The sequence below is a fragment of the Populus alba genome, chromosome 3, assembly GCF_005239225.2.
Source record: "Populus alba chromosome 3, ASM523922v2, whole genome shotgun sequence".
NCBI classification, from domain to species: domain Eukaryota; kingdom Viridiplantae; phylum Streptophyta; class Magnoliopsida; order Malpighiales; family Salicaceae; genus Populus; species Populus alba.
Window position 1 is genome coordinate 12,078,823 of NC_133286.1, and position 24,058 is coordinate 12,102,880.

At 33.4% G+C, this 24,058-nt stretch overlaps 2 protein-coding genes across 5 annotated transcripts; one reads left to right on the forward strand and one right to left on the reverse strand.

Annotated features, from left to right (window-relative positions):
* Window positions 1–3,633: 3,633 nt before the first annotated feature.
* On the reverse strand, window positions 3,634–7,056 carry LOC118062892 (uncharacterized). Of its 4 annotated transcripts, none has more exons than XM_035076761.2 (2): window positions 4,934–7,056; window positions 3,634–4,079 (listed from the first exon to the last, which is right to left on the reverse strand). In XM_035076761.2, the coding sequence occupies exons 1-2, from the start codon at window positions 6,649–6,651 to the stop codon at window positions 3,911–3,913; spliced, it is 1,887 nt and encodes a 628-aa protein (XP_034932652.1). In that variant the 5' UTR covers window positions 6,652–7,056; the 3' UTR covers window positions 3,634–3,910. The 4 variants fall into 4 exon arrangements, with proteins under 4 accessions (XP_034932652.1, XP_034932653.1, XP_034932654.1 ...); XM_035076762.2 differs by having other exon boundaries at window positions 3,634–4,101; window positions 4,934–7,055; XM_035076763.2 differs by having other exon boundaries at window positions 3,959–4,096; window positions 4,934–7,052.
* A 12,489-nt stretch (window positions 7,057–19,545) lies between these two features.
* On the forward strand, window positions 19,546–23,072 carry LOC118062894 (phosphatidylglycerophosphate phosphatase PTPMT1). The gene is made up of 6 exons (XM_035076767.2): window positions 19,546–20,296; window positions 21,220–21,342; window positions 21,705–21,798; window positions 21,901–21,983; window positions 22,067–22,156; window positions 22,490–23,072. The coding sequence occupies exons 1-6, from the start codon at window positions 20,069–20,071 to the stop codon at window positions 22,877–22,879; spliced, it is 1,008 nt and encodes a 335-aa protein (XP_034932658.1). The 5' UTR covers window positions 19,546–20,068; the 3' UTR covers window positions 22,880–23,072.
* The last annotated feature ends 986 nt before the right edge of the window (window positions 23,073–24,058 follow it).

Sequence of the window (24,058 nt, forward strand, 5' to 3'; positions counted from 1 at the left end):
CTCTTTGTTACTATTTTTGTTCGTGCAAATCTCAGGCCTTTGTTTGGGCACAATTTTCGGCAAAAATAATCCCTTTTTTTTCCATGTTGATATCTGTTTTTCTAGCTTATAAGCGTGTTTGGCAGTGTGTTTTTTTTTTTTCCATGTTGATATCTGTTTTTCTAGCTTATAAGCGTGTTTGACAGTGTAGTAGCGATTTCTTTTTAAATAGCTTTTCGTGCTGAAATACATGCCAATTATATTTTTTTATTTTTTAAAAAGCATTTTTGATATCAGAACATTAAAACGATTCAAAAAGTACAAATCACACTTAATTTTAGCAAAACAAAAAAACATTTTAAAATTTTACAAAACACTAGAAACACAGTCTCAAACACTACCTAAAGCATGAAGTTCCCAATAGAGAGCTCTTTCCCAAGAAAGTCTATAAATTTTTCCATCCTCAATTCCCCACTAATCTTTAACGTTGAGACGATTGCCCTATTAGTTGGGGAGAGTACTCCCGCAAGATATAAAAAATGTGGACGATTAAGAGCGATATTGCAGGATTTTTATTGGATTAGAAAGGACTTAATTGCAAACAAATTGGACTCGGAACAGATTAGTTTACTTGGGCCTCTAGTTTTGAGCTCTGGTTTTACCTGTAGAATTTGCATGTGACGATAGCTAAAGTGTGTTTAGTGGTAGAAACAGTTTTTTTTTTGTTTTTTTTTTTTTCAGTTTTCATTTCTTTTTTTCAGTTTTTCGTTTCCGATGAAAAGTTATTTTTTTTATTAGTTGAGAACAAAAATAATTTTTTTCACAGAAATTTTTTTAAGAAATATATTAAAATTACAACTATTTTTCATAAAAATCAAAACATCATAATATTTTATATTTGTGATAATTTAATTATAAAATATTATCACTACAAGAAAATTAAAAAATGCTGATGGAATATTCCATTGGTGTTTAGGCAAACATTTTGTTAGTATTTTAATTGTCTACAAAAATCCATCGCTGAAAAGTATATCACTGGAGATTTGATCTCTGTTTGTATTCTCATCAGCAATGTCAAATACCGACAGAATATCCACGCCAAAAAATTAGATTTTGCTGTTAATTTTCTATTGGCAACTAGTTGCTGATATAATTGTCCATCGTCTATTCCATCGATAAATCCTAAACATTTTATAAATGTTGTCAAAAATTCCAAAATGAGTGCGAAGATTTTCATGAAATTGTTAGCGAAAATGCTGATGGAATTATCTTTTTGTTGGTGAATCTATAGATGCTTTCACAATATTTTTGGGTTAGTTATTATAATCCCTTAACCTGCAATTTTCACGTAAAGAAACAATAATAACAATAATAATTAATTAACAACAACCACATTTTAAAATAAACCACAACAAAAATGTATGTCCAAAACAAAATATACTTGTACAAAGCTCACATCACATTAAAATTCTTAAGATCTTGAACTAGAAGAAGCAAAAAAAGAAGGAAAAATTCCTGAACCAGAAGTCTCAAAAGGAAGAGGAAAAGGTATTCCCATGTATACACTCACCCGTGCCAAATACATGTGTAATAAAAGAAAAGAAAAGAGAGTTTTAATTATGAAACCAAAATATGGTGAACTTTGATAACATCACTATTTAATAAAAAAATAATCAAGGTATTATTTTTCATAATTCTACTATTGTCATCCTAACTGCTCCTACTCTTATTACCGCTTAAAGCATGTAATGCTCCAACTCGGTTAAAATCACAAAATCTCTAACCTAAACTACCTAGTTAAAATCACATTGGAATTTTCATTACCAATATAAACAATTCTAGAAGACTTAATTAAACACCAATGACAAAACCTTAATCTAACCTATTCCTCTCGTCCTCACATAGTCAATTTCAAAAGTCTTGCATTTTCAATATTTAGATGGATTCTTTTATGCATAAAAGAATTTGAATGCTTGTTGTTTTAAAATACTTTCCTTTTAAAATCCAAGTTTTATTCAACTAAAGCTTGTCAATTTATTAATGAAATAACTGCAAGATTATGTAGAAATAACAGCATCTATGTCCAGCCAATATCTACCATAAGAATCATTGGTACACAATATTCGTGAATGTAGCTGGTGGATTTATTATGTGGGTGTTGTCATGAGAAGTTCTTTAGGACAGCAAGGAAGCCCAGCAGCCCGCCACCAGTATAAAGCAATGATCAGGCCACCTTAATTTCTTACCTGTATAATCCGCGAGGCTTTGCACCGGCACAAAGAAGAACGAGATCGAGGCACGAAGGGAGAGCCTAAAGATTGTGTTAAAGAGAGAATTCTTAGTTGTAACACTGTGATGAACTTTGATTGTTCTTCAATGAATTCCCTTCTCTGTTAACAGAAAACAGGAAATGTCTACCACCAGATTGCAGCTGACGTAACTGTCTACAACTCAATTACGTGCAAATCATTGATCAAAAGTCAAAACACTGGACCAATTATTCAAAACTAGAGCTACTGATTCTAATGGCGACACTGACAGATTGGTTTCAGACTTCCAGCTCGTTTACGCATTATTTTGTGGTGGTGACCTAGTGGTGAGACAGAATGCAGGGGAAGTTTTGACATGGTTTTTAGATTAGTGCCGAGAGAGTAGTTAAAGAAACTAATCTCGATAGACTGGATTTCCCATCTCTCACTCTTCCCTCTCTTCCTTTTCTTCCTTACAAAGCCAGGTTATCCTGCAACTACAACTCTATTCTCCATCAAACATGCGACTCCATTCTTCATATAAGGACCTGCAACTACAACTCTATTCTCCATCAAACATGCGACTCCATTCTTCATATAAGGACCTGCAACTACAACTCTATTCTCCATCAAACATGCGACTCCATTCTTCATATAAGGACCTGCAACTACAACTCTATTCTCCATGCTCCACGAGGTAAATAAACGTGATTACGATACGATCTATAAATATTCTATCTTAGTCACCAGCAAGGACGGAGTCAAGAATTTTTTCTATCCTGAATTATGAAGCAAATACACATAAATTATTTTCCAAGATAAATCATACTCTGGTTTCAGGCCTTTTGTTTTCCAACACTTCACTAATGATACAAGGAAATTTTCGCATTATGAATCGAAGGATGAGCTAAGAAACCATATTCCATACCGATGGGAGTAAAGCAGGTGGCAAAAGATGTGGTAAATACGTGAAATATCATGAAATTCTTGTCTAGTAATGTGTTGATGTCCTTTATCCATGTTGTCAGCAATCGTCAATAAATTGTTACTTTATCAAACTATATTTATTTTGGAAAGCACCCAAGTCGGCATTCTAAATAATGGATGGGCATATTTTTTCACAGAATATCAATCTGTTTGCTGAGATTCGCTATACTATTTACACCTTTAGGTATTCGAAATCTTGGATTGGATTGAGTATTTACTTGCTGTACGAGATGGGGCCAAAGAGTAAGCAATGTTTAGTCCCCGTAGATTCAGCTGTGCTCCATTTCAACCCCTGTAGTTTAAACTTCATAGTGTTGCTAACTTTTAACTTAAACATCAAAATGTCCCCTGTTCCTACAATATTCCTACAAGAGACTTGTTTTGCAGGAAACAGTGTGCCTGAGGAGCAAGCCTCACATTCAAACCAGCCCAAAAGGCAGCCTAAAAAGTCCATTCATGTATGAGGTATTTCTCTACACCATCAACAAGCTATACAAAAAATGGAATTTTTTCTTGACCTTTTCTTTTAACACATTTTCTGAATAATTAGGCTATGTTGCAGAAGTATCCCTGCTCCATCGAATCTGTTGTATCTCGGACGTGATCAGGATTGAACGTGAAGACTGACTATAGTTTTTACCCACAGTTTCAAAACTGGTTCAGATTACATCTTTCTCTTCTGGGCGGAACGCAGTTTACGCTGCAATCTGCAGAAGAACTTTGTAGTCTTGGCATTTGGGACACAAGAAAATCGAACACCGGAGAATATTATTGGACCAGGCTGATCTGGACAGGATAGCAACTCCGAGCAACAGCAAAGACTCCGCCATTACCATCCTCAGCCTTGGGTAAGCACAGTGTCCGCTGTAAAAAAGATTTATCTGTGCTAAAAAATGAAGCAATTACAAGGAGAAATACGAAAGATTTGCAATGATTGTTCATAAGCAATAGCAAGGATGGAATCTTTTGGTTTGCTTCTACAAGGATAGGAACTGAAGGCAACGTGTAGAATGCAGAGTCTATCAATCAACTAAGTTAGAATCATCAATTGTAAATTTGAACCCAGAATGGCTTCATTTACGGATTAGCATCTTCAGTCACTTGTCAAGATTGTTAAATTGGATTGAGATGAAACACATGCTTTGCATATAAATGGAAGTCGCAATCCACAGCTTTTATTCCATTCAGTTAGTGTGCTGTTTAAGGGTCTATATGATTCAATTAGCGAGTGTGCTGCTTCAATATTTCAAGCAAGGAATCAGACCTTCATTTTCCATTACTACATTCATTTGCAGCACTCAAGGTTTCGATAAACTGACACCCAGTTTCCCGACACTGATTTCGAACGAGGAAATAGACTCCAATATATGAAAAATATAAATCCGAAACCATTCAGAAAACATTGCTTTCCACCAGTATGCTGGAAAGGAAGAATCGAATGTATGAAAAAGTCCTTGGTTATTTAGCAACAACGATTCAAAAAGTATTGTAACCAACAAGACTGAAGAAAAAAGAGGAAGAAGATACATCAATTCTCCAATTCAATTGCAGTTTACATAATAGTAAACTAAGCAATCTCTGTATACCATGAGTGCTAAGATCCTTGATACCAAGTAAAATTATAGTCATGGTGTGAGTAAGGAAAAGAAAAGTTTAAACATCGAATCCAAATCCATCCTGTTAACTCTCTAAAAGACCGAATGATCTTCGAAGATTACCTTGAAGGGTTTCTTCTTATCTGTGCACTTGATTTCTTGATAGACTCTATCCTTTGGAGCCTGATCTGCTCTCTGAATTTGGCTATGAACTCATCAGCCTTCTTGTCAACATCACGTCCTCCATCACTTGCACTGCTAGCAGCCGCTGCTTCTTTTTTTGGCCTTGCCGCTATGCCTGAAGCAAAAGAATTTCCTGCTATGTCCTCATCCTCATCCTCATCCCCCGCCTCCTCCTCAGTCCCTGATTCCTCGTCTGATTCCACGGCCAATTTCTCCACATATTCTTCTTCCTCTTCCTCTGGGAACTCCATGAAAGTTGACTGAGGCGTAAAAGTCACTCTTTCACGGTTCTGACTATCAGTCTTAAATGAGGATTGATCAAATCCCACTGTCTTTCTTCCTATTCTCTCCATTGCACTTGCTTCAACTTGCTTCAATCTTTTTTCTGCTTTGCTGTTGATTCTGTCATCAAATTCTTTCTCCTTCCTCGCCTCACCAAGCAAATCGTTGCTTCTAAATGTCTTAACTGAGTTTGGCATTGTTAAGTTGCCACCCCTGTTCAAATCTTTAGGTTCAGTTGTGAAACTTCGCTTCAGTTCTCTTTCAAGAAAAGCCTCATCATGAATAGCACTAAAACTTGGTTTCATTGATGATGATTTTCGATTCATTGACCGTGGCGGGGGTGGTGGTGGTGGTGGAGGAGGAGGAGGAGGAGACCTATAAATGCTCTTCTTCCTCACAAAATCCTCAACACTTTTGCCTTGCTCCTCTGATGAGAAAGACGGTGAAGTAGAAAACTTTTTTGGTGAAGAAAATGAAGATGAAGGAAACAGTTTCGGTGAAGAAGTTGCAGAACCGGTTCGTGCTGATCGAGGAACTTGGGAATTAAAAGACCTGTTGTATTCAAATTCCTCCGAGGAAGGAGGCAGATTATAAGAAGGAATATCTGCTTCTTCTTTCATTTCCATTCTTCCTGATCTTGATCTCCATGGAATTGGCGAAGGAAGCACAACATTCCCCTTCAGCTTCTCTTCCAATTCCAGACAATCCCACCCTCCAAACTCTCCACCCTTATGTTTACTCGAATTGCTTGAAAATGTTTTAGAACCTGTAGAATTAGACCTACTAATAGAAGCAGATCTACCATTAGATTCTTTACCAGTCTCATCAACATCTGCGGCTATGACTCGTGATTTTAAGCTCCTAACAGGCAACAAGAGTGGTTTTTCACCCATTCTTGAGCTGGTAGCTCTCTGTTCTTTATCAAGAACTGAGTTCTGCTCCGCTACAACTACCACAGGATCATTCCTATAGTATTGGCTACTCCACGTTTGGACCTTGGTCTCTCCGGACTTAGGTGAGCTATCAACATCATCATCGAAAAGGGATGAAACCTGAAGGAATCTAGACACGTATGATTGAGCATTGTCAAATTTTGACTGGTTGCTGCTGCTGTTATTTTCCTTTTCTGATTCATCGTTTCGCCTGCTAAACAGGCCATAAGAGACAGCTATACCAACAAAGACAAAGTGGAGAAACTCCCAACCTCTAGTGTTTAGAGTTTGGTTGATGAATTCAGGGGCTTGTGAAGGAAAAAGTGGGAGTATAACTAAAAAGACTGTGACTATGAGAGCTTTGTAGAGGAAATGAGTGTAGTACTTGGCTGGATTTGCTTGTTTTTGCTGTTGGTATTTGGTGCTGTATGTTGCATCTGCCATTGGAGAAGAGAAAGGAAGGAGCAAGAGAAGATCTTCTGGTGATTGTTTGCTGGTGTTAATTCAAAGAGAAGAAGAAGAATAAGAAGTAGAAGGGAAGACTTCGCGGTGAAGAAAAAGTGAAGAACAAAGGGAAGATCGAAAAAGAAGCAAGAGGTAGAGAGGGACAGTGGAGGAATGTTTTGGGGAGGAGTAAGCAAATTTCAAGCTTTTAGACTGGATTGCTTTTAATGCTTCTTTGCAAATGATATAGCAATTAGGCGATGACTGTTGCTTTATTCTCGATCTGAAACCTTATTTTTATTTTCAGGCTTTAGCATTTTGTTGACTCATCAGTGTGCCTCTCATGCTTTCTTTTTCCCATATTTATCCTCTGCTTTTCCGGGGAAAGTAGCTGATCCCGCCGGGATTGAGTTGAAATGGAGAATAACCTTAAGACTAATGTGGGCTGAACACCGAAGACTTGGAGGTCTCGAGTAGGGACTAGAAACAATCTCATTTTGGAAAGACGAAGGGAATATTTCGTGTGTGCGGACAGGTGTTCTACAGAGTTAGGCACATTAACGAAGTCAAAGTGGATCGATCATTGAAGAATGCCATCAGTTATAGTTTCTTTTGAAGTCATTGAATCTAAGTAATTCTATACAAGAAATCTCATCAATGATAACTTTTCCTTTTCTTTTTTGCACAGTGATGTTATATATATATATATATTTTCCTAGAATCACTCTAATTTGTTCCTAGAATCATTCTAAATTTACAACTTACACCAACACTCTCCTCTCAAGTAGAAGCATCCAAATCTTCAATGTGTAACTTATGTAGTGAGTTGTAGAAATTGTTACTTAATATGGTTTTTATAAGAATATTAGCCGGTTGGTTTTTGGACCTCACTAATGAAACCGAATAATTTTAGCTTCAAAATTTTCTTTAATGAAGTGTTTATCAATCTTTATGTGTTTAGCGTGATTATGCCAGATAGGATTGTGAGCAATAGCAATGGCTGCCTTGTTATCACAAAACATGTCCATCTTAGAGGTAGATGCAAAACCAATTTATGTTAGTAGTCTTATTAGCCATAAAAGTTCATGAAATCCTTTATCTATTCCTTGGAACTATGCTTCAGCACTCGATAATGCCACTAAGACCTTTTGCTTATTACTTTTCCACGTAACAAGATCCCCCTGATAAACATGAAGTAGCCTGAGGTGGATCTTTTATCTGTGGTATTCCCTGTTCAATTTATGTCTGGTTAACTCGAAGATGATAATTCCTTACAAACATAAATCTTTTTCTAAAAAGGATTTTAAGTATTGCAAAATCCAAATCATTGCCTTCATGTGGTTTACTAGGTTGGTGCATAAATTGACTTTCTACACTCATTGTATATGCAATCTCATGACGAGTATGTGAAAGGTAAATAAGTTTCCCAACTAATCTCTAGTATCTTTCTTTGTCTGTTGGTATTTGGCTTGGATACTCGTTGAGCTAGTGATTTTGAATGATTGAAGTGTGTGTTAGCTTGCAATCTAGCATTCCAACATCACATAGCAAGTTTAATATATATTTTTACTGAGATAGAAATATACTTTACGTTGATCTAGCAACCTCCGTTCCCAAGAAATATTTAAGTTTTCATAGATTTTTCACCTCAAATTTGGTTGCCAATTGTTTTTGGAACTTAGCAATTTCCCATGTAATGATTATGTTATCTACATATACAATTAAAGTTGTAACTTTATCCTTTTAATACTTAAAAAAATAGTGTATAATCTGAATTACTTTGGCAAAAGCCATACATTTTTTCATTGTTTGATTGAATCACCTAAACCATACTCGAGGTGATTATTACAAACCATATAGTACGAGCTACAACTTGCACACAACTTTAGTTTTTGAAGATGTTGTGTAGCCTAAAGAAGTGTTCATGTAGACTTTCTATTCAAGGTTATCAAGAAAAAAAACATTATTTACATTTAGTTGATGTAATGGCTAATCAGGGTTGGTAACAAGAGATAAAAGAAGTAACATGACTATATTTAATTTAGCCATTAGTAAAAAAGTTTTTCGGTAATCTTTATTATAGGTCTGGGTGTATCTTTTTGCAACTACCCTTACTTTGTATTGTTTATAGAACCATCGTTATATCTGATCCTTCAACTTTTGATTTTAAAAAAATTAATTTTTTTTAATTTTAATTTTAATTTTTAGTATTTGATTGATTGAAAATTGATTATTATGCTTTAATTTAAAAAAAAAACAACAAAAAAAACTCAAGACAAATTAAGTTCACATGATCATGGGTATAAGAAAAGGTAGATCTATCAACTAATTTGAAATTCTTGAAAGATTATTTCGTTTGATTTAAAAAAGTTTTTGGCAATAAAATGGGTTTTTTTTATGTTTTGACAAAAAAAAAAAACAATAACAAACAGATTTTGTATTTTTGTTTTTAAAAGTTCAAAAATAAAACAAAAATCGGAAATGATAAATATCAAATGATTCTAGATTATTGCATACATATAAAGATCTTCAAAATATTTTGGCAACCCCTACTTTTTAATTGAAGAGGTAAGGCATCTGTAAGATAGGTTTTTCTTTTTGGGTTCTTGGACATTATTTTAAGGGGCAGGAAGGAGCAGCTAATTATAGCAGAGAAAAGACCCAGAATATATTATTAGGGATTTGCAGAAACCTCATATGCCATCAATGGTATAGAATCTTCAGTAGGGATATCAAACGGAATGGGAATACGGGTAATGTAGGGGCAAATAGGTTGCGTGGATGTCGTTTCGATTCTTCTTTTGGGCTGCGTACGCTAGCTTTTTTTGTGGGGGGGCATAAAATTAATGCTTGGTAAAAAATGAAAAGAAAAGAAAAGCTGTCTGCAACTTTGGATGGAATACTTTTCTTATCACCCTCACCCTCGCCATCTTCAACCTGAAGATGATGTTAGATGCTCTTAAGACCCACGCAGTCATTCGAACATGCTCAATTTAATAACAACGCTCTTTCCATCGATGAAAAATGAAAAAGAACAGAAGAAACTAGTCATCTCTGCATCATCATCTGCCTTTAGCACATAGTTGAAATATTGCAACAGACGTCCAATATTCCATCATTTTATGCATTGACTTGAAATCTCGCTGTTTATATATATATATATATATAAACAAGGTATTTGCTATTTGACGATCGATGCAGCAGTTTTGACTCACCATGCATAATAATTTACTGCGTAATCTGTCTCAACTAGCACTGTACAGAGAAATAATCTTGATTATTTATCTTAGAAACGGGTAAATCTTTAATTTCCCAACCAAAACTAACTGGGAATCTCTCCAAATGAGAGAACAAACTCTAAAAGGCACATATCCATCTTAAGCTAACAGCAAGATCCTGTGTTTCTCCTCAAAACAAGAATAAACTGATCACCAGTAGCCCATTTTACCTCTGGCAAACGATCAAAAGCTGGTGCACGTTTGCTTTAATGGCCGAGTTCTGATCTGTAAGAGAATTATGCAAATGTTTGGAATGACGTGGGAATATATCAATGGCTGTGATCATAGCACAGGGTTCCCAGGATATTCTTATTTCTTCACCGAGGGTTTTTATAAAGCTAGCGAAATATTGCTGTCTTATCCATGCCATTGCCACGCAATTGTTCATGAGTCAGACCTCGAAATCTTTCTGGAAAAAACATGCTTTTGCTCATCACCCGACAGACATACATATGCATGTGAAGGTCTTTTTGATCATCTAATTAGTTTTATACGTTAATTAACGGGTGGCTTAAGGAGCATGGGACCAAAAGGGAGAGGAAGGACATGGATGGAGGGCCCCGCCTAGCTTCTTTTCTCAATTTTGTGGCCGAAAGTTATGTTCCTTGGAAAGATTTACAGATAACGGATCAGATTCCATGCTGTTGCTTATTTCACATTGGCGAATAATTAAGTATTTAATTATTTGCATGCACAAAAGAAGATTTCGAAGGAGTGGTTTGGCTCTTAATTTAGTTAAGAAACACATATATTCTTAGCTTTTTTATATAGGAGAATTAGGAATATGCGTCTTGTGATTAAATCTCTTCAACACTCTCGAACTAATTTACCAGAAAATGAGTTCGGTGTTGATTGTAACAGTGGATTTACGGTTTTGCACCTTTATCAAATCATCCAAGAAAATTAAGCTTAGGGGTAAAATGGTACTTTACATGTGATTCATTTATCATTTTTACTTTGCATAGGGGTTCGAAGGTCTTTTTCTTTTTCTTTTTCTTTTTCTAGAACAGTAATTCACCACTCTTAAAAGTAAAACATTAGAGAATTAGTATCTAGGGTTTTTTTTTTTTTTTTTTTAGATTTCAATGTTTTATCACAATAAATTTACTAAAATAACCATTGTTTCAAAACTAATTTAAGCTTTTTTAGGGGTATTTTTGTATTTTTCAAGTGGTTTTTTTTTTGTTATAATAAGATTGGTTGAGAGGTAAATTAGTCTTTTACAATAACTAAAACGAATTTTAAAAAAACTACCAGGTGCATTGGAGAGGTTTTCGCGACGCTTCAATGGTGCATACTCTGTCCTCTAGTAGATAAAGTTTTTCATTTGTCATGTTATTGGATTTCCACGACATCCTCTTTTCACAGGCAACATGTGTTAGGTTTTGAAGAAAGGATTGTCGCCGAAGCTGTTTTTTTTTTTTTTTTTTCCTCTTCTCGCTCCGATCACTTAAAATTCATATATGTCATTTAAAATTTTAGGGCAGTCCCTTTGGAAAGGTATATTAATTTGAGTATTGGTCCTTATTATTTTTTGATTTTGATTTTTTTATCCTTGATCTTTTTGTAAGTTTTTTATTTATTTTCAATTGCATCCTTCAATTTAATTTTTTAAATTTTCAAATTTGGTCATGATTTTTTTTTTGCCTATTTTATAAACCTTCAATTGTTTTCAATTTTATCATTTAATCAAGATTTTTAATTTGTTGATTTTTTTTTTAAAATTAATCCTCATTCTTTTGGTGGTTTCTTCTTTAATTATATATTTTATGAAATTATTTTTATTTTCAATTTATCCCTTCAATCCAAATTCATCCTTGAACAATTTCAATATAAACTAGCTGGTAAGTCTATGTGATTGTTACAGATCATACAAAACTGTATTATGTGAATATAGCTTGGTTATAAATATTATTTGAATATTATTTATCTACTTTTGCATATATAATAATATATGCTTATATACTATTTGTTTAGAATTATTAAATTAAAATACGACAATAACTAGATATTGGATAAATATTGCCATAACTAGACTTGAAAAACTAATTATGAGAAACCAAACTATGATCCTTTCTCTCTTTTTTCATCAATGATAAATGATATTTTTGAATTAGGATGTATTAATTGAGAGTAATTTTTTTTTTGAATGATCTTGAGAATGTATCTTTTTATATTGACAAACGTATTTAATTAAATTGATAAATCCATCTCAATATTAATTTTAAAATTTGAACTTAAGAAGTTAAACAAAGAAGCAAACTTTCTTGATTATCCTTTTGAGTTAAGAAATTAAAATATCAACTAATAAATTTTTAGATTAAAGGATTAAATTCAACTATAATTCAACCATAATTCAACTATTTTTAGAATTTGCACGTAATGCTTCAATAGAACCGAGGATCAAAGAATCATCATACTTCTTATAGATCGGAGGATCATACAAGTATCATGCTTGTTGCTATGAGTTGATTTGGACGATTACTTGAATTATTCAATTTTTTTCCCATTAACCTGATTTGTTTTTATCTGAATGTGCTTTACTAGTAATTCGTGTAACTTGAGTTTTTCACTCATTACCCCATTAATGTTTTTATACTAAAAAAATAATTAACTAAATAAACTTAGGTCAAAGAAAAATTATAAGTCCATTAATTTTAAAAATGAACAAGTAAGAATAGAAAAAAAAAAAATCAATTTACGTTAATTAGGATAGTTTGAATTATCTTTTAGAACCACCAGAATCGGGTGATTACTTGAATTACTATTTCTCGAAATGAGAGCTTATAATTGAAAGGAAACATTCATCACACCTTATCTTGTCTTGGTAAATTTTGTAATCTTAGAGATTAACGCTAGCGAAACCAGGTTCTGAAAATGGAGTTCTGCGAGACAGCCACTGGCTTTTGTTTGCAGAGTTCTTCCAGCAGGAATGCCTCCGTCTCCAAGATTGAAAACTTATATGGTCACCCTCCTAGGTTTCCTTTTTCTTTTATCCAATTCAATTGTCATGTCCACTTATTTGCATTTTGTTGGGAAAACTAGGAACAAATAACCAGGTCAATTCAGCGGAATACAATTCACAATTCACAAGTCCCCATCATTTTTTCTTTTTGTGCAATCAAAATCAGGATCAAACAATGAATAAATATAATGCAATAATCATACAAATCAATACCAAGATTTTTATGTGGAAAACCCGATATGCGGGAAAAAAACCACGGGACCGTAGTCTACCTAAAAACTTTCACTATCAACAAATAATGGGTTTATAATTGTTTTTCCTCAAATTTAACTAAAGACTACAATATACATATTATCAAGAACAATCTATTCTTGGAATACAACAAGAATACAGAGAGAAGTGTTTGAGAAAAACTCACAACACTCACAACCCTGTTTCCTGTCCAAACGACCAGTTTTCACATAACCAATCTTCGCTCCAACCGTCCAAAATGAAGAGTAACGTGTCTAGAAAACTGCTATCCAAATCTTCAATTCGATCCAACGGTTAACAGCTGAAAAACAAAGAATGAAGACAGACAATGCAGCTGCCTCAACTTCCTGTTGTTCTCTCGATTTTCTCTCCTCTTTTTTGTTCAAAAATACAACAAGTGCCATCTACAATATCATACACATTTTAAATCAAAGAGGCAGTCAACTGCCTATCTTTTTAATTAATATGGTGGTCCCACCATCACATTGTGCGGGACCACACACAACACATTTGAGGCTACAATGCACTAGTTCTTCCCTGGAAGGCGTTTGCTTTTTAACTCAATTAGTTAGGTTTTGAGTTTACTCTTTATAAGTTATTAGTTCGAGTCTCATAAACCTCAAGACCATTAGAGGCTTACATGATCGTTAACTTCAGTACACGTAAGCTGACCTGAACATCCATATTAATAATAATAATAATAAAAAAAAAAAGAGTATTAAGAAAACATCAGTGCTTCCAAATCCTTCTCGATTAATTCAATCACAAATTGAGATTTTTTTTTATCAAATTATCATTGTTTGGTATAGATTTCAGGATAAACAACCGCTAATAATAATTGCAGTTTTTTACTTTATAATGTTTAATTTGTCACCATATATTAAACGATACGACTCCCTAAATTTAGGAGTGTTAATTGTGAAAGTTTATCTTTTGCTTGTTATTCTCTAGTTTCGAACATTAATTATGTTGACATTATTAATATTTTTGGCAATTTTCACGACACATACGTTTGGTCTGGGCACATTTACTGTGTAAGGTAGATCCTAATTTATTTTTTTTTTTTTTTTTAATCTTATTAAATCAGATATTTGAGTTTCAATTTTGATTATTCCACTCTTGAATTGCATGACACCCCTTTCAGGTTTTTTTGTTTTTTTTTTTTCCTGGCAACCTCAAAGTTCCTGGCCAAAGAATGTGGCTGCGGTGGCCATTTCTCTCCTAGTTGCTTGGATGAAGACATCGAGGCTGTTATTGTGTATCAGGTGCTCATGAATGTTTGCACTCAATTTACATTAATCAATGCGTTCAGATTTGTAATGTAATGTAAAAAATAATGATTGTATCGATTTAATTAATACAAACCATGGCACCACTTGCAAATCATTGTCAGCTTTTAGTTGATCATAAACTATGATGAAAGTGACAAGAGCATTCTGGTAAATTGAGTAGCTGTGCTGGAAGCTCAAAGTTCTTCATTCAAATAAGATTCAATATTCAATTTGAATTTCTTTAGCCCCTAAATCGAAAGCATCATTTTTCAACATGATGGATCTGTTAAATTTGTGCGATACATCAAACAAAGCTAGACCTTATTCATTCTGTGGGTTTTAAAAATTCAACAAGATGGATCTGTAAGCTTGATTTTTGTGGCTTGGTCTACGGTGCATGTGATTATCCATTTAAGAATCGAGAATATCTTCTCAGAGTTGAGCATCTTTTTGGGATATGCAATTCTACAGGCTCCACTTTGCTAGTTTTTCATTGATGGATCCTTCTGAAATTCATCATAATCATCTCAACACCCAGGGCCCCCAGTTTTTGTGGTTTTGCATTAATGGAACCCTAAGAATCCTCACAATATAAGATGTAGGGAACGCTGACTGCCACTTCCTGTTGTCTTTTTGAGTGCTCACGATCGAAGTGATGGTTTCTATCTGACAACATCATGCCAGATTTTACTCGAGCCTTTTTACTCCCATGAATACGCAATCGAGTTGATAATGTGAGAGTTGTGTGTGTTTCTGTAGCTTGTTCTTGGAGATTTTTTGAGGATGTTTGAGTTAAAAGGCATGCTTCAATCTCCAAAAAGCCTTTCATTCCCAGTTCATGTTTTAAATCAATCTGTTCATTCAATTCTTTTGTAAATTACGAAAATTTTCATGTTCAAGTTGACTACGAGAGCGAAGAACATCAGTGGAAGATAATACAGGACAGTGTCCTTTGTCATTTTGCTTTCAGTAGTCATCCTCCTCCATTTGCAATGACTTGAATGGATTTTCATCCTGCACGCTAGTGCTGATGTGATAAGCGCTTCAATTATGCTCATAAGCTTCTGTCAGCTTTTGTTTGGTGCTAGTGCACGTTGAAAATCGCTTTCTTTCACCTTTCAATTCATATCTTGATCACATTATTGAGTTTTATTGGTGATATGAAAAATCTGATCACGTTTTGGCACTATCCTATGAGAGGATCATCTGTAAAAGCAATTCTCCCAGCAAGAAAGTATATATTTTAACCTGCGTTTCACAAGGATGTAAGAGAGGAGTTGTGAGTTAAAACAACGTTGCCGAAGAGATATTACTTCGTCCTGCATGTGTTGCTAATCTGGAAAGAAACCATGTTTGCAGCATTCACTGTACCTTTTTAAGTCTGAAATTCGTAGCATTATGATATAAAGGAAAAGTTTGAGTTTTGTTTTTGCAAAGTAGCATCTGTAGGAGAAAAAAAAAAAGAAGGGAAAGATCGCCGTTGAAAACTTATTTAGAAATATAGCACAATTTACATGTTATCTTCTATTCTCTTCAGAAAAAAATAGGTAAAAATTATAAAAGAGTTAAATTGATCAGATCTTAAATTTATTTTTTAAAAATCATTAATTCGAGTTCCATAAATTTTAGAGTCACTAGAGACTTACATGGTCGTTAACTTCAGAGGGCATGTGAGATTAGTCAAGGTACGCCAAGCTGGCCCGAAACACTCACGTTAATAAAAAAAAAAAAAAATTTTAAAAATTTAAAATTTTGAATTTAAAAAATAAATCAAACTCTATTTTTATACAATAATAAGTTTTGTATTCTTATATAAAGTCTACAAAACAAGATTAAGCGCTCTATTTTTATACAAACTCTAGTTTTTGGTAAAAAATTAAAGGAGTTTGACATAATATAAAATTAAATATGGTTTGAAAGAAGAAAAAATTACAGAAAAAAAAATCAAAATCACTTGCATCTATCTTTCTAATGAAAAAATATTTATTAATAATAAAAAAACATTCTTTTTTATAATTAAAGCCTGTAATCTCTTCACCTTCCAAAATTTTTTTTAACCCTGTAATTTATTTCTTAAATTAAATATTCAATTTTTAAAATAGCTTTAAATTTACTGAAAAAAAAAAAAATTCAAGTTTCGGTTGATGTCACCTTGCATTGTCAGACATGTAAAGATAGGCAAACAAAGATTACTTGGGCCACTTCAAAAGTGCTGTATGTTAAATAGAGCTACGCAATACATACAAAAGTATGGAGTCTTTTGCCGCCCAAATTCCTTTAAAGTTCTTGGCCTGGAACGGAGGGGCGGTGGCGTTGCCGACTGCAGGGCAAATTATTCTTGTTATATTACGAGGCTGAGCGTGGTTGTAGAAAAACAAGAGGACGCCAACAACTGGAAGCCATCAACTAGGGCTGGCTTAGCAACTAGAGTTGACTAGTCTTGAAAAGGACGTGAAAATCCAATCTGCAAGTACACGGTATTTATATAATAATAGAATTTCAATATGTTTTAGAGTTTCCACCTTCACAGTGTAGAGAGTCTAGGTTTAAACTTTAAAGCATAGTTTTCTATTCTTATACAAAGTCAATTGGAATGTATGTATGTTGATGCATGAATGACCAAAAGTGATTGTATTAGTGATAAAGAAAATGAATAAATTATATGTATGTTGTATAGGGCAAGATGGGCTAAATTGGTTGTTAAACAAATAAATATATTTGGTTAGTTAAACAAGACATTATTTTATGCTGATCTTTTAATAACATGGTCAAGTAATCTCCAATGAAAATGGTACTTTTAGCGTTGTCATTTTATCTTGATCAATGTCATCAAATGACTTTGTCTTGTGGGACTAGTTGGTAAATGCATCTACGATTGTAGAGGCTGGCGTTGGTGTTGCTAATTGTACAAATATTGGATTGTGTTGAGGTTCCTGACCATGTTCGCCCATTTTTTCTTTAGACTGATTGTTGTCGCGATCTAAACAAAGATGACAGGTCGGTTGGATGGATCTTCACTAAAGACATTTCTAAGTGCTTACTTGAGTAAGCTAGTGAGACGAGTCACTAACTTTTAAAGAATTCAATTCTTCCTAATAACAACCTTACATGAAAATAGTACAGGGATTTCTAAGGAATGACTTGATGCTCAATTTTATATATAAAAAAGATTATTTTGTTATTGAAAAATTGAAGTGAAAGAGACTAAAGTTGAAAGTCAGGTAAAACTTGAGGGTTTCTCTTTATTGGCACTATTTTTTCAGTATTTTTTGCTCATTTTTCCCTTAATTTTTTTGGCCAGGTTCTATTTAAGTTCTTTGGTTTTCACAATTCTATAATTTGGTACAAAACTTTATCTTAATGTTTTATTTCTTCAGTTTGCATAGGAGAGAGAGTTGTTGGGAAAATGTTAAAGAAAGAGAGAGTTATTGAAAGTCCACATTCCAACAACTAATAAACTGATTCTTAGTGTTGGTGAGCTTCATTTTATGATGGGAGTTTCACTAAGGTATTTTTTTTTTATTTTTTTATCTTTTATTTTATTGAAAAAAATAGATCAAGTTTGAGGTTGAAATTTGTTTTTAAATTAATTTTGTGTATTTGAACCGAAATATGGTTTTTTCAAGTGAATAGATAGGTTTTTGAAGAGTCTAAGGATTTGTTTAGCATAAAATAAGTTAAAAATTGATCTTTAGGTTAATAAAATCACAAATCGATTTTCAAGCATTTCTCTAATGGTCAGAATCTAGAAAAGCAGAAAATACATTGTTTGCTCTTTTATATATATATATATATATATATATATATATATATATATATATATATATAGGGGTTGATAACATATCATTTGCCATTGGATTAGTGAGAGAAAATTAAACAAGGCTAGATGTGTGAGCATATCTTAGCATTTTTTAATATTAATTTTTTTCATCCAATTAGCGATGAGATGCGGGTCAACTAACTAATTATTTTTCTATAATCATAATTTATTATCTTTTACAATTAATAAACTCAAAATCACCATTATCAATACAACTAAAAGATATGAGATTATTCCTTAGGTACTTCATTAATAAACTTGCTTGCTTGACCTGTTTTTATTTTTTTTAATTTAAATTTAAGTGTTTTTTAAAAAATAATTAATTTAAAATATTATAAATATGTTAATTCATTAATTTTTAAATTAATTAAGAATACATTTGAAATTTATTAAATACCATTCAATTTTTACTTTTTTTTAAGACTTTTTATAATATTAGAAAGTTTTTTTTTACAAACCATCATTAGTTTTTCTTATTTTAAATATTTTGTTGTTTTCTTGTATATTTTTATTGTGATATAATTAAATAAAAATTAAATGATGTTATTAAAATTAGCATGGTTTATGACTTAAATCGTGAGTTAGCATGAACTGACAAAATTAATTGAAGATGTCATCATTTTGATATATTTTTAAAAAATTACACCTTATATACATTAAATTCTAAATTTATAATCAAAATTTTACTTGCAAATAAAAAATTCGATTATTTCTTTTCTATTTTAAAAAATTTCAGTCAATTCATCACAAAACACAAGATAAATACCTAATATTTTGCGATAAAAAAATATAGTAGTCTTGAAATTGGCCACTAGTGGACCAACCTTAACATGCAAGGAAGGTGGAGTAAGCTTTTCAAGGTATCTCACGGAGCTCCAACCTTAATCATGGTTTAAGTTTATATCCACATGTCAAAACAGATCACAAGAGAAATTAAGTGTTTGTTTAAACTTAGGATGGGTATTGTTTTTTTAAAATATTTTTTTATAAAAATATTTTAAAATAATATATATATATTTATTTTTAAAATTTTATTTATATTAATATATTAAAATAATTTAAAAATATAAAAATTAATTTAAAACTAAATTTTTTAGATTAGACCTCAATACCAAAGATAACCTAAAACTAATCTCAAAACATAAGAAAATAAAAAATATTATCCGTCAAAGGATACCTATATAATACAGATAAATACACGACCGTCTTAAAAAGTGATGGCAATCTCCACGCCAGGGGCCCAACATGACACGTACCCAATTGTTTTTTCAAAACCCATATCCACCCCACACCACGTGTCATCCATTTATCAGATTTCAGAAATCCATGCTTAACACCCGCTCGTCAATGTAACCTCTCTCCGTAACCCCAATCTCTAAAATTCCTATACTAGTACTTTCTCTCTCTGTAAGTGAAAGTTGGTTGAGAAAAAAGAGGAAGGAGTAGAATCCAGGCAATCTAGTTTCCAAAAATTCTTTCACAAAATCAAATTGGTCACCATCTCTCATCGATCATGATCTCACCATCTCGATTTCGCCGCCCGATCAAAACCCCTTTTTCTTTTTGCTGACGATGGTGATTTCATCTAGCAATCCCAACTCAATTATTTCGAAGCCAATCGATTCTCCTAAGATCAGTCTCCATCCCTGTAATCTCCGTAAAAGCTTAGGGTTTTTATTTTAACTGGTGTGAAGATTTCAGTTTGGTCACCTATTGTGTAATTACCCATAGATTCACTCAGGTATATAGTATATAGAGATATTGTTAATTAGGGTTTATTAGGGATTTGGACGTGATTGTGATTGATTTGGTGTCATAATTTGGGGATATTATGATAATTGAGGAATTGAGAGTAGGCGAGGTGGAGAGAGGGGAGGAGGAGAAGGAATTGCGTTCTGTAGGTGCTAATAAGAAGGAGAGTGAAGGCGTTATTGCGTGGAATGCAAAACGGGTTTTTATTGGAGCTGGAGCTCGGGCTTTGTTTTACCCAACTTTGCTTTATAATGTTGTTAGGAATAAGGTCCAGGCTGAGTTTCGCTGGTGGGATAGAGTTCATGAGGTATAATTTTCGATGTTTTATGTTTGGATCAATGTTATTTTTTTTTCGCTGCTTATGGAGCTCTTTGATGGTTTTTTTTTTTTTTGTGTGTTTAACATGGCACGTGTTGATGACATGTATGAGGGTTTTTGCTTTATATGTGGAGATTGGTTTAGTTGGGGGTGTTTGCCCTTTCAAATTTGATTCCATTTTTCGGTTTTTTATAGTATAAGATTGTGTAGATTGGGTGGGTGGGTGGATTTTACATGCTTGCCATGTGTTTTGACGCTAATAAGTTTTGTTGTGTTTGTTCTTTTTACGGGGTTATTTCAGTTTTTGGTTGAGTTCTGATGTCTGTATGTGTAGATTAAGTGAAGGAAGTGTGTGTTTAGGATAGGAGATTGGACAGTTATTAAAGAGTTGTCTCAAAGCAAGTGACAATGTTGCTTGGGAGTTTAACTTCATTCCCTTATCTTTTGCCAACTTTATTTTTGCGCTCTTGTACTGTTTAGATTTCAAAACACATTTGTTTTCTCTGTGCTTGTAAACTTACTAGGACGCTGAACTTCTGATGATTGGAGTGAGGAGCCACTCCAATCTGGAACTTTTATCATTGGTTCTTTATGCTTGTAAAATTTAAACTTGGATTGAGGTTTATTAAGAATGCTTGTGTTTTTTTTATTAAATGTTGTTTGGTGAACCATGGTTGCAGTTTTCTCTCATGGATTATCTGTGCACGAGTTTTCAATTTTCCATTTGTCTACTCTGGATTGTTTTTACATGATGTGTTTGCAAATGTTAATATCATTAGTAGGTGTATTACGCCATAATCTTTGAGCTCAAGATTCTTGGAGTTGTCCGAAAATTTACTTGTGCCTTTGTGTAATGAATTTCATATCAAGTCGCCTTCTCAATTTCATCTCTTCTAATATGTTTATTTGCAGTTTATATTGTTAGGTGCTGTTCCATTCCCTTCTGATGTTCCATGTCTGAAGGGGCTCGGTGTTGGTGGAGTGATAACATTGAATGAACCATATGAGACGCTAGTGCCAACTTCTTTATACCATGTAAGTGCCTTTTTTCTATCCTCTCTATCCTTTGATAGGGGTGCATGTGTTAATAGTTTATATTTTTATGAGCTGGTCACCTCGGTAGATAGCTGATACATGTTATGTGAAGAGCTATTAACACATGCTTCCTGCTCACTTGCTGTCTACTAAATGAGCCTTCACTGCCTGCCTGGACAGTTGTCTGATTTCGTGGTTTTCCACCTAGAATTTCAGCTGCGTTGTTTGTCCAGTGATTGCATTTTTAGTTTAATTGTCTGTTTCTATAATTTGTCAATTCTCATCGTTTGGCATCCATTTATATGAAATTCCACACAATTGTTTAAGAGTTTCTACATTTTGACTTATAAATATATTGGTAGGCTTATGGCATTGATCATCTGGTGATCCCCACGAGAGACTACTGCTTTGCTCCGTCCTTAAATGATATATGCCAAGCTGTAGCCTTCATTCATGGTGAGATTCATTTGTGCTTTGTGACAACAAATATTTTTACATGCAGGTGAAGTTATTATTCTTGTGATTCTGACGCTGCTTATGTTTTGTTTTACTTTGAAGAAAATGTATCATCAGGACGAACTACATATGTTCATTGCAAAGCAGGTCGAGGACGCAGCACAACAATTGTTATATGCTACCTGGTCATCAACCCAATTCAAAACTCAAAAGTTTGTAGGTTTTCTTTTTCATTGCAGCTATTCTAAAGTTGTGTTTTAAAGTGCAGGTGCACCACATGCAGATGACCCCTAATGCTGCATATAATTATGTGAGGTCAATCCGACCAAGAGTGCTACTAGCATCTGCGCAATGGCAGGTATGCTTGGGCAGGACCTTGTTTTCGCTATGATTTAGCTCAAGAAGTTAAGAATGTCATGTGTAAATTGTAGTTTTCATGCTTAGATTTTACTCAACTTCATGAAACTGAGTACACAAGAATTTGATAGTTAGAATTTCTGGTCTTTTATGCGGCATTTTTGCTTTTCCTTCTGATTCATATAACCAAGGAAATTGAAAGGAAAAAATGATGATAATTTTAACTTGATATTTTCACCAAAGTCCATAAAATGCATGTTAGAACTTCCTAGACTTTTCTAACAAGGTTCATGCATATCCTTGATTAGTTACTAGCTCTTGTTAGCAAATGCAGGCTGTTCAGGAATATTATTATCTAAAGGTGGACACTAGCGATCACAACTTCAAATTGACTGATTTAGTTTTGAGAACTCCAAGGCCAGCACTTCTGCAGGGTATAGTGCCATTTGATGATGGCTCTGTAGTTGTTGTAACAGAAGCAGATCTTGATGGATATAATCCAAGTATTGAATCTGGGCCTGTGGGAAGTGAGATATGGGCTGATCTAAGTGTTGTCTGCCGTGTTCGAGTTGCTGGTCAGGCAGCTCTGGCAAGAATATCCTGCCTCTGGCTCCGCTGCCAGGCTCACCAAAAGATTGTTGGGGAGCAATTAAACAGGAAGAACAGCTGCTCAATCAGGGCGGATCACTTGGGAGCTATCAGTGTCGACATTCATGTGTATTGAATAGCTCTGGTAAAATTGCATGTTAGTTTGACAAGTTTTTTTTTTTTTTTTTAATCTCTGAAAGTAATAATGTTCAACTAGGCAGGAAAGAACTTCGGTTCCTGGCACCCCTTGTACATCGAGTTGTTCTGTCTCAAGTCAATGTAAGAAACATGAGCATTATGGTCAATATATGCATTTGGTATTATGGTAAGGATTGCTTTTTGTTTTTCGCTTAAAAATATATTAACATAATATTTTTTTTAATTTATTTTTAATATTAGCATATAAAAACGATTTAAAAATACTAAAATTATTTTTTTATTTTTTTTTGTTGAAAGTGTTGTTAAAACAAATACACCCTTAACGATGGTGCTGTCTGCAGAAGAACATGCTTTCATGCTTTATGATGTGGTTTGCTTGTTTTTAATGTTAATCCTGAACCAGCAAATTGTGAGCTTACTAGGAAAGTAGGAGTTGATGGACTGTCACAGCCAGGGCTAAGAGATGATGAGCAAATGAGATATTTCTCTAATTAGTCACATGTATTTTAGGTTGCTATGGAAAATTCAATATCAAGTAATCGCTTTAGAAATTTAAAGTTAAAATGTTGCCATTCTGAAGGTTATAATTTCCAAAATGCTGGTTAATGGATCAATAAATATAAATTGTTGATGAGAATGTCCGTAAGGTAATGTCTAGGTACTATCACTTGTTACAGAACAGAAAAGAATGGGAAATTGGGAAATAAAGGAGACAAGATAGAAAAGATAAGAGAATGAGAAATGAAGGAGACAGGATAGAAAAGAGACAAACAGGGAAATGAGAATGGGAAATTGGGAAATGAAGGAGACAAGATAGAAAAGATAGAGAATGAGAAATTAGGAAATGAACGAGACAGGCTACAAAAGAGACAAATAAAAATGTCTGGTAATAATGTATAAAATACACTTACTATTTATAGTAGAAGAGATATAATAAAATGTGAAAAAATTTATTTTATTTTTGAGATGCATATTTGTTTTCAAACTTAAATAATTATATATATATATATATATAAATGTTAAAATTAATAATATTATAATAATTTAAGTTATAAGACTATGAATGACTTCACTAGTTCACTTGAGATCTTAATTGATCTTGATTTAAAAAAAATAAAAAAATAAAAGAAGAGTAGACTTGATCTGGTAAAATACC

Coding starts and splice junctions, on each gene's coding strand:
- LOC118062894 (XM_035076767.2), top strand. CDS start 20,069: ATGATAATTGAGGAATTGAGAGTAGGCGAGGTGGAGAGAGGGGAGGAG. Junction 21,343..21,704: donor TGCCAACTTCTTTATACCAT/GTAAGTGCCTTT, acceptor ATATATTGGTAG/GCTTATGGCATTGATCATCT. Junction 21,984..22,066: donor CAATTGTTATATGCTACCTG/GTCATCAACCCA, acceptor TTTAAAGTGCAG/GTGCACCACATGCAGATGAC.
- LOC118062892 (XM_035076761.2), bottom strand. CDS start 6,651: ATGGCAGATGCAACATACAGCACCAAATACCAACAGCAAAAACAAGCA. Junction 4,080..4,933: donor ATAAGAAGAAACCCTTCAAG/GTAATCTTCGAA, acceptor TCTTTTTTACAG/CGGACACTGTGCTTACCCAA.